At 35.5% G+C, this 11081-nt stretch overlaps 1 protein-coding gene across 2 annotated transcripts; it reads left to right on the top strand.

The window, feature by feature from the left end:
* Positions 1-1329: 1329 nt before the first annotated feature.
* LOC107773825 (uncharacterized) lies at positions 1330-10894 on the top strand. 2 transcript variants are annotated; one of them, XM_075223286.1, is made up of 6 exons: positions 1330-3654; positions 3739-5798; positions 6569-6695; positions 8004-8082; positions 8385-8486; positions 10311-10894. In XM_075223286.1, the coding sequence occupies exons 1-2, from the start codon at positions 2588-2590 to the stop codon at positions 3986-3988; spliced, it is 1317 nt and encodes a 438-aa protein (XP_075079387.1). In that variant the 5' UTR covers positions 1330-2587; the 3' UTR covers positions 3989-5798; positions 6569-6695; positions 8004-8082; positions 8385-8486; positions 10311-10894. Both variants share the same exon structure in this region, with proteins under 2 accessions (XP_075079387.1, XP_075079389.1).
* The last annotated feature ends 187 nt before the right edge of the window (positions 10895-11081 follow it).

Here is an 11081-nt window from a genome sequence, read left to right as displayed (position 1 = left end):
ACCGAGAAAAGTAAGAGAGTATGTTCTTGCTAATGATTAGATCCCCTTTACAAATGATTGGGGTCCCCTTTATATAATAGGGGAACCCTAAATAAGGTGCATTTCCATTTACAGTAAAGAATCTTATTGGGACAGTTGTCTAACTGCCTAGTACGGATTCGTACAAATCTGTTCCAGAATTTACGTCATGATTTTGGGGACGTGGCAGGAATTTTGCTCATTTTGTTATAAATCCATAACAACATTACCTCGAGGCCTAGTCATAGTCGAGCCCCGACGTTCCTCGAACACTTAATTCTTCGAGCCTTGTACTCTGTCATCGAGCTGGAGCCTAGTTCATCGAGCTTGAACTCGATCCGTCCTGAATTTGGGCTTAAGGTGATCCCTCGAGCCTAAAAAATCGGGCATACCTTATTTCGACCGTATACAAATTTCATTGCATATTCGAACATTAAATAATTAGCTACCTAAACTATTTTTGGACTTAGTTTATATTTTGTAATTCAAATATGAGTGCAATTAAAATTTTATTATTTTATACAAATAGTTTGGTGCAATTAAAATTTATTATACAACGATACATGCATAAGTCATGTGATTAGTTAGTATTTACATATTTTAAGAATCAAAAATGAAATTATGAAAATACTCAAAAAGAAAAATGGAGAAAGCGATATAAATTGGAAAGTTTCCAACGAGACAAAGAAAAGAATATATATATATATATATATAATACTAAAATTCTTATAATTAAGACGTACACAGTTAAATGTCTATCTTTATTAAGCTGTGTGCAAATTTATAATACAAATAATATGTCAGAAGTAGTGTCTATATTTTAGTTATACTTACTTGAGTTAATTGCAATATTGTCATAACCTCAAAGCACAACAGGATGAGGTCGAGTTAAATAAAAAGAAGAAAAATAAAGAAGTCCTTCTGCCCACGCCATTTCAGCCATACTCCTAAATTACATTGTATACCGCCTAAACTCTACCCACTCTCCTAAATTACACAGAACTCCCGCGCCTTTTCAGCTTCTTCTGCCCACGATCACAATATACTAAATCCTTTCCATTATTTTTCCCAACTGAAAGATTATCTCAAACCAGTCTCTCACAAGCTATCGTTTGGATGCTTCTCAATTCCACAATCCATTCGGCTAAGTGGTAAGTATTTTTTATCAATCTAATTTTTCCAGTATATTGTAGATATGTTGAAAGCTTGTGCTCATTATGATTGGGATTTGAGGCCTAATTTGATTATTAGTACTCATTTTTTACTATCTAAAGATTTTTAGAAATCAATAAATGCTACTGTAATCTTTTTACATTATCAGGAAAGGAAGTTTGTCAGAAAAATGACTTCAAATCGTGAGTGGATGTACAAAAGGTTAACGAGAGGTTTGTATAATCCAGAATTCGTGGTGTTGAGCAATTTATTGAGTTTGCAAAGAATCATCGGGAAGGGAGGGATGGTGAGAGACTAAGGTGCCCATGTAACCGAAAAAAGTGTCAGAATAAATTTTTTGAAGATGTTCTTACGGTCCACGAACATTTATTGCATGACAGCTTCGTACCTGGATATCATATACGGTACTTGCATGGAAAAAATGAGGTTACTAGAAATATAGTTCAACATGAAGAGATGCAAAATTGGGATCAAACTATGAATATTGCATCAGTAAATGTGGGTGCAATTGATGAGCCTGGATCACCTACTTCATACCATAGAATGGTCCTTGACGCCGCTGGCCCCTCATTCGATCCGAATGATATGGATGAATTACTGAATTCTGATGCACAGAAATTTTATGATATGATTGATTCTGCAAATTAAGAGGTGTGGCCTGGCTATGAAACACATTCTCAATTGTCAGTTGTTGCACGTTTATTGCATATCAAGTCTAAACACCATCTATCTGATAGATGTTTTGATGACATTTGTCAATATGTGAATGAGATGATTCCTTCTGATAACCTAATGCCAAAAAATTTCTATGAAACTAAGAAGTTAATGCAGGGAATGAACATGCCAGTAGAAAAAATTCATAGTTGTATCAATGCCTGTATGATTTATTGGGGAGAAGACAGTGAACTTAGCCATTGCAAGTTTTGTCGTCATCCCAGGTACAAGCCTACTAGGAAAATATCTAATTCAAAGAGAAATCTTGTACCATTCAAACAGATGTACTACTTTCCCCTCACTCCACGGTTGCAACGCTTATATGCTTCCGGCATGACTGTTGCACGTATGCGATGGCATGCCGAGCATGAAGTAAAGGAAGGTGCGATGCGTCATTGTTCAGATGCACCCGCATGGAAACACTTTGATAAGATGCATCCATCTTTTGCAGCTGAAAGTCGTAATGTTAGATTGAGGCTATGCACATATGGTTTTCAACCATTTGGACAAACAGGTCAACAATATTCATCTTGTCCAATAGTTGTGACACCATACAACTTGCCGCCTTGGATGTGTATGAAAGAGTCCTATTTGTTTTTTGTCAGCTATAGTTCCTGGGCCGAAGAACCCTAAGCAAAAATTTGATGTTTTCTTGCAACCTTTGATTGCAGAACTAAAAAATATGTGGAGTATAGGTGTGGACATATATGATATCTCTAAGAAGCAAAATTTTAACATGCGAGCTCCTTTGATGTGGACAATTAGTGATTTTCCTGCATATTTGATGTTGTCTGGATGGGGTACTGCGGGTAGGCTAGCATGTCCATATTGTATGGAGAATACAAATGCTTTTACTTTGACAAAATGTGGCAAACAGTCCTGGTTTGACAATCATCGTAACTTCCTTCCACTGGATCATCCATACAGGACTAATAGAAATTCATTTAGAAAGAATAAAGTAGTCACAACGCATCCTCCCCCGATACGGTCAGGTGATGATATATTGAAGGAGATAAATGAATTGGGGTTGAAAAAGGTAACAGAGCTTGGGGCTGATATTATTAATGGCAAAATTAGCAAGTTTTCTGGTTGGAAGAAAAGAAGCATATTTTGGTATTTACCATATTGGAGTACAAATCTCATTCGGCACAATTTTGATGTTATGCACATCAAGAAAAACTTTTTCGAGAATGTGTTCAACACAGTGCTAGATGTAGATGGTAAAACCAAAGATAATCCCAAATCTAGAGAAGACTTGAAAGAGTTCTGTCGACGACCTGAATTACATGCTGTTGGTGACGAATATCCGAAAGCTTGTTACACACTAGATAAGAAGTCAAAAAAAGTATTGTGTGAATGGGTAGAGACTCTGAAATTTCCAGATGGATATGTCTCAAATATGGGAAGGTGTGTGGACATGAAAAAACATAAATTGTTTGGTATGAAAAGCCACGATTGTCATGTATTCATGCAAAGATTGGTCCCTATTGCGTTTCGTGAGCTATTACCACAAAAAGTTTGGGAACTACTTGCTGAGATGAGCCTTTTCTTTAGGGATCTCACTTCTACAGCAATTCGGGAAGAGGATATGGTCAGACTTGAACAAGAAATGCCTGAAATACTTTGTAAATTGGAGCGTATATTCCCTCCCAGCTTCTTTGATTCAATGGAACATCTCCCCGTGCATCTTGCTTACGAAGCAAGGATAGCAGGTCCAGTGCAATATCGATGGATGTACCCATTTGAGAGGTAAAATTTCATTGATATTAAGTCAAGCACTTCATTTTCATCATCATGAATGACTCGCAATTTGAGCTTATATGTTATTTCCAGAAACCTTCAAAAATTGAAAAATAATGTTCGAAATAAGGCACAAGTTGAAGGATCCATATGCAATGCGTATTTAGTTGAGGAAGCTTCATCTTTTTGTTCACACTACTTTGAACCTCATGTTTACACAAGGCATAGAAAAGTTCCACGGAATGATGATGGTGGTACAAGGGAAAGGGATGAACGCGATGGTAATCTTTCTATATTTACCTATCCATTAAGGCATTTGGAAGATGTAAACCAAGATATATGACAGAAGAAGAACTTGATGCAACTCATATTTATGTTTTATTAAATTGCCTAGAAGTACACCCATATATTGAGTAAGACTTCAAGATTTTGTTTTAATTTATAGATGAGCAAAATCATCAAAACACTTAATATATAATTTTCTTGGATGTGATTCAAAGGATTTTTATTGACTCCCTTCGTCAAAATTTCCCACAAATTACGGAGAAAGAAGTGGATAGGAAACTTGATGAAGATTTTGCATCATGGTTTAAAAGATATGTGAGTACTTGTACAATATCCTTCCACTTATACTTACCTCACTTACGAGAAACTCTAATTATTTTTCTTTTATAGGCACGACTCCACATAGATAATCAGTTCATCAAGGCCCTTGCAGAAGGTCTGTGTCGAACAACGCAACCATGGACCGGTTATGTTGTCAATGGCTTTAAATTTCACACTAAAGCCGCAGTTCTTCTAGAGCATCTAACAACAACGGTGTATGCATAAAAGGAACTAATTATAGTGCAGATGATAGTGACTACTATGGTGTGCTAAATGATATCCTTGAATTGGAGTACAAGGATAGTGAGTATATAAAGAGAACTGTTTTATTCAATTGCGAGTGGTTTGATCCCACAAGGAAGGAATGAAGATTCACCCACAATATAAACTTGTGGATATCAACCATGAAAAGAAATTAAAGAAGTATGAACCATTTGTTTTGGCAATACAAGCGGCTCAAGTGTATTATACATCTTATCCTAGCTTACGACGTGATAAGAGTGACTGGTGTGATGTGTGCAAAATAAAAGCACGGGGTATTGTGGACATGCCTCCGTCATCTTCACAGTCAACTCCGACAGATGGTGTTGAGCCATTCCAATCCTAAGAAGATGGTTTAACATTTGGTGTGGTACCTGACAATGAAACTGTTCTCCTGAATGATCCAAATGGTGAATTCATAAACATAAGAGACGAGGATGATGATTTAGATGATGAGGTAGAACTTCATGTTGAATTTGGGTCGGATGAAGATGAGGATGAGGATAATGAGGATGAAGCGCCATATGATGAAAATGACAGTGAATAGAGTCAAAGCGCCTCAATCTCTTCAACTATAGAGTCTGAATGAATGAAACATAGTATATAATTTATTTTTATTACTATTTGATTTTACATTTTCTGAGAAAAAAGTTCCTGGATTTCAGATTTTATGGTTCCTTATTTTTTTTAAACTTAAGTATTTGTATTTAATAGCTCTTTCGCTTGCTTGTTTGACCGGTTACCATCAATCTCATTTTGTGAAGAGTAGTAGTTGTATTTGCAAATGCGGTAAGAAATACTTATGAAGTTGTTTGTCTTTTTAATCTGCCATGTCTAGATTAATACTTGTATGCATTAATTTTTTCAGAGCATTCTGTTCTTGGAGTAATATATAAATTAATTACTCTTGCAATAATATATCAATTAACTACTTATTACAGTATCTAATTAGATTTGATCATAATTCATTAATTATATATTTGTTCATATACATATGACTTTGGAATTGCAAATATGGCACCTAGGGGAGGTGGAGCACGTAGATATGCTGAAAACAGGAAGGCAAACACACTGAGATCTCCTGAGATGTTGAGTCCCATATCTAATCAGTCAACATTATCACATGAACCTCCAGTTATAGAAACACCACATTCGGATGCAACTATAAACAGATCCTTACCATCTTCATCTTCTAATCTTGGTACACCTGGAGATGAAATTCAAACAACAAGTTCGTCAAACATAATTGGTGGTAACCGTATCCTAATTACAATCGTCCTTGGAGGGTAAGAGTACAAGTGTTATCTATTTATATTTATTTATTTATTTATTTTTATTTCGTGCTTATCTGGTGTGTATCAGTGCATCTTTGTGAAGTTATGCGAAGTCATACCTGATTGTTTAGCATCTAAAAAGATAGATACATATTTAGACTATTGGGACAGACATGTTGAGGCACAATTTGTTATAGTATGCAGTTAGCGAAATCTTTTTTTATCCTTTTTATATGGTACGTAGGACAAGCACTTCAAATGAACATGTCATTTGATTTTCTACTCTAACAGCAGGGTGCTCTTATCCAAAAAAACTAGAGAAAGCAGGAAAGTTCTTATCTTTTTCAATATGACTAAACAAATGACTCTAGATGAATATACTCATGGAATCGTCTTATAGAGGAAAGCTTTTCTATTTTATTTTATATGAAGTAAGACTTGGTCTTATTAGGAAAACTTTTGGAATAATGTATATGATTTGCCAATATGAGTGCATTAATGTAGTCTTCGTTGCATACCAAAATCTTAATTCCTTCATATTAACTCTAGTTAGGAGGTAACAACTCATTTACTGCAGTAATTGTGTAAAATAAAGATATTACTTACACTTCACACAAAAAATATAAATTGGTTCGTAAGAAGATGGGCAGAAGAATGTCCCTTTTGATGATTATTAAGCATCGCCTAAGTAATTCACGTTATTTCTCAAATGCTTCTTGAAAGAATACGAAGTCTTTAAATGAAATGGAGTAATAAAATAATTCGTTTCTTATTTACTCAAGTCTGGACCCGGGCAATCAAGTCATTCGGTCTGTCACAAAAATCTTCAAGGAGAAACTGGATTATGCAGGACATAATTGGAAGTCTGTTATACTAGAGACAAAAGATTTCTATTGGGAAGAGTTTAAGGTAAAGTTATAGTACTAATTATTATTTTAATAATGGAATTTGTACATTTTAAATTTCTGTTTTATCAATCTTGTGTTTCATCTGTTCTGTGCGCATTCCAGAAAACACTGGTTTGGGGCTTCTGACATCTCTGATCTGATTAATACTAGGGTGGGTAGCCAAACAAAATCTGGTTAGTAGTCTTCAATGTCGAGATATATAGGAGATATCGGATAATTATGATGAACTAATAAATAAATGCATTAGAAGTATGCTTTAGTTGGCTAGGGAGAATGCAGTTCTTTGCTTTGTTAGTTTCTAGACAGATAATTTTAGTAGTCCGACCTAAAATGTGGGAGAAATCATGATATCGTGAATGAGCTCCCAATTATTTCATCTACTGCTATTAATTCTATCGGAAGTGGACCGTTATCCATCTCTTACATCTTTGAGAAACCTTGTAATCATGATTAAGTCCTTATAGTTTGTCATATTGGTGCTTTTCTCTTCAGAATATCCTTCCGCTGAGTACATATGTGATACATTTATCAGAATTTCACGATACTTGAATTCCTCTCATTGCAATATTTTATTTTTGTTGCATAATTAGGGAAAAATAATCATAATCCTTATATATAACAGTTTTTATAACGTCCAAGACTTCTTAGTTTTAGTGCTTTTATGCTGCTATAAATACCTACACATCAGTAATGCAAGATAAAAGGATGAAAAATAGAAAACTTAATACCTTAATATTATACTAGTTAGTTTCCCTTTCTGTCAAATGTACAAATGTCATGAAGTAACTACTGCATGAATTATTTCAACTTCCGGAATATACATATGTTGAATTGTATAGGTTCTGGTCCAAGCATCGTTATTTATCAAGTACCTTGACAGAGCAATTCTAGGACTGCTATGTCCTGCGGCACCAATGTCCGAGAAGAACTAGGGGAAATTTATAATGACCACAACAGTAAAGACGGAATAAGCATAAACTTTTGATCCCATATGTTGATAATAATTATGTCTCGCAAAGGTTTTTGCTATCTTGAGGGATCACAGTTCTTTCTTAGTATTTGGTTGGTGATCTTTGTTTTTAACTTGATTTCTAGATCAGTAATTTTTTTTCTTTAGCTAGGCTAGAAGATCCTTCTCATTCCTTTTAGATATTTGGAGCTATTCTTTTTTTTTTTTTTCCAAATAAGATCGATAATATTTGGAGTTCCCTTTATCTTTCTTGAGCCGAGGATCTACTATACTGGGTAAGTTGTTGTTGTTGTCGTTATCAATATCTTGTGTTATTTTTCATTTGATCTTTTCAAACAGAAACTATTTCAATGGGACACTGCAATTGAAGGTGCCATAAAGGATAAGTTTATGAGCAAATGTGCAGAACGATACACGGGTATGTTATCTGAAGCAAGAGCTTGTGAGAAGAAGCGCAAACATATTCCAGTATCTATTTGGGAGAGCTGGAAGCCTCACTGGGAGACTAAGGCTTTTCAAGCCAAGTCTACACAATGCTCAAGGAATCGACTAAGTGAAAAAGGTGGTGAAGGGTCTGGTCCCTCACGCCATACATGAGGCTCCAGATCTCACCGAGAACATGCAAGACTACTGGCATATTCATTTTTCTTTAGCCAAGTTAGAATATCTCCAAAGCTAGTGATTATGTATTAATATAGTGAACTTGATTTTCAATTTTAGGCTAAAGAACTAGGAAGACCAGCTCATCCACATGAGCTTATGAAGAAGACACATGTCAAGGCGAACAAGGAGTTTGTGGACCAGAAATCTAAGAGCACATATGTAAGTTACTATAGCTTGGCTGTCATTTTTTGGCACGTAAAAGTAAAGCACCTATTTGGCGATTACATATCTCCTATTACCAATTTTGAGTGAGTGATACCCAAAATCGGTCTTACAATTTGAACTAAGAAATGTGGAAACCTGTAACCTATAACAGTATAAACAAATATAATATAAACTAGCCATATGGATATAAATCGCATGAGCACCCACTGTCTCCAAATTTGATTCGCCTTCTTCCAAGAGCTGGGCAGATCCTTGTAGCTCTTTGAATAATTTATTGATATCTTCATTATTTGGCTTGAAAGCGTAGCACAAACTTTGAGCACTAATCCAAATGAAAACATTACATCCTTCAGTTCACACGATATTCATGCTTTTATGTGATTCCTTGTTGATTTGTTGAAACTCATCTTGATATTCCATTGCATCCTTTTATGTATTATGTTAACTCCCCATATTTGGTAAATATCTTGTGAATCACCTCCCACATTTGAAACTTCGAGTTGTCCAGGTCTATAGCACAATGAGTTTCCTTTATGATTATATAGTGTACCTTCCTAGAATGTAGCGATGTTCAGTATAATATCAATGTATTATTCCCATGAATCACATCCTGGGAAACTATACATATGTAATACAGTGCATATGCCCTTCTGAGAGCCCTCCAAATGTAGCTTCCAAAGTCAGTCAGGAGCGTGGCCAAAGAACTGGGCAGTGGCTTTCCTCTAAGATGCAGTAAATGTGAGTCCCTATTTTCTTTATGGAAAAATGGCAGAAACATAGTGGTTTGGACATGGTTGTGTATTCTAAGCATATGCCCTCTGAGATTGAGAGCACATATAGTCCTAAGTATTTTTTATTTACTCCATGGTTCCATGCTTATGCCTACTATCCGATACTCATTCATGGGAGTGAGTATCAAGTGCTAATACTATCAAATGGTAAGGCATGGATACAATACCTGCAAAAAAGAACACAATGTTAATATAAACAAGACCCACCATGTTCTCCTTCCTAAGGATTTGAACAAGGCAGGCATGTATGGTTATTTCCCCCCTTTATTATGTTCACCTTCTCCTCCCCTTTCAATCTCTTGCAACTCTTATCCTTAAGTATGGGCATTGAAGTTTATCGTTATTCACAATCCTTTTCCTGTACTGTCCAGTTGTGCAAAAGAATCACACTCCATAGGACCTACATCAAGAGCATTATTAGCTAAGTTATCAGCCAGTTTGTTGTCTCCGCGATATATATGCGTTATGATAGCGTTACACTCCTATAACAGCTTCCTTATTTCCTCCACATGCTCTACAATTCCCCGTGATGTACTCCACCTTCCTTCAATGACATTTTTCATTAGCATAGAATATGCTTGCACCCAAATAGGAGATAGCAACTGAGCTTTACAATACCTTAGTGCATGAAGGATAGATACTGCCTCTGCTTCTGTGTTTGTAGTTTCATGAATCTACTGCCCATGTACATAAATAATATCCTCTAATGCATCTCGTGTACAGTAACCAATTGAACTCTTGCCTGGGTTCCCTCTCGTAGCACCATCAGTATTCAATTTTAGCCATCCTTCTCTAGAAAACTCCCAGATGATTTATAAATCTGCACATATAAGCTGTATAACATGTCATTGTTGAAAATTATTACTTCTTTATCTGAAAGTATAACAAATTGATGACGAACAAGTAATGCAATTTGTAGGGAAAAATTGTTGTGTACATCAAAACAATTGTTTTTAAGGTGTTGTTATTGACATTTGAATTTTCAGTTTTGTTGCCTTTATGGAGTTTATATCATTTTTTTGTTCAGGATGCCATAATGTCTAAAATTGCGTCTGCGTCTCAGCCTGAAGATGGGTCCAGTGAGCCTCTTGAAGTTGATTACTCACAAATTTATTTGGAGGAAGTCGGTGTTAAGAAGACGCGCATTTATGGTCTTGGTTCTCAAGCTCCTTTCTATGGGGATGTTGGTGCATCCTCTAGTTCGATATCTCCACTTCAAGATATAGACTTTAATGCTCGGGTGAATGAATGTGTCGGGCATCGTTTGCAAGAAATTAAGGAAGAGATGAAGCATGAGATGAGATTAGAGATCAGAGAAGAGATTAGACAAGAAATGAGAGAAGAAATGCGAGAAGAATTGCGTGAAGAAATGAGACACGAAATGCAACAAGAGGTGCGTGAGCAAGTTGATCAACTACTCCAAAATCGTCTGTCGGTCCTCATCGGTGGCTTACCTACACCGCCTTCTCGTAGACATGACTCGTCGTCAAATGACACGATTTATGGCATGTTAGACACGTCTTGGATTCTTGAATTCTGCTTTCAACTTCATGATAGATGTTATTATTATTTTTAAAGTTCTAGTATGTTTTTTGTTTTGTTTAATATTTGTAATAGTTGGTAACACATTTACAATTTGTTAGTAAATTTTATGACGAATTACTAACGTAAATTTTAAAAATAAATAACCATATTTGCTAACGAATTTGAAATTTACTTGTAAATTACCAACAATTTCTTAAACAGAACTTTTCCATAGATAAAATTACCAACCGATTGCCAATATACTTTTAAAATA

This window comes from Nicotiana tabacum, chromosome 10 (genome assembly GCF_000715075.1).
Source record: "Nicotiana tabacum cultivar K326 chromosome 10, ASM71507v2, whole genome shotgun sequence".
In the NCBI taxonomy this organism is placed as follows: Eukaryota; Viridiplantae; Streptophyta; class Magnoliopsida; order Solanales; family Solanaceae; genus Nicotiana; species Nicotiana tabacum.
This window is presented reverse-complemented; position numbering and strand designations above follow the sequence as displayed.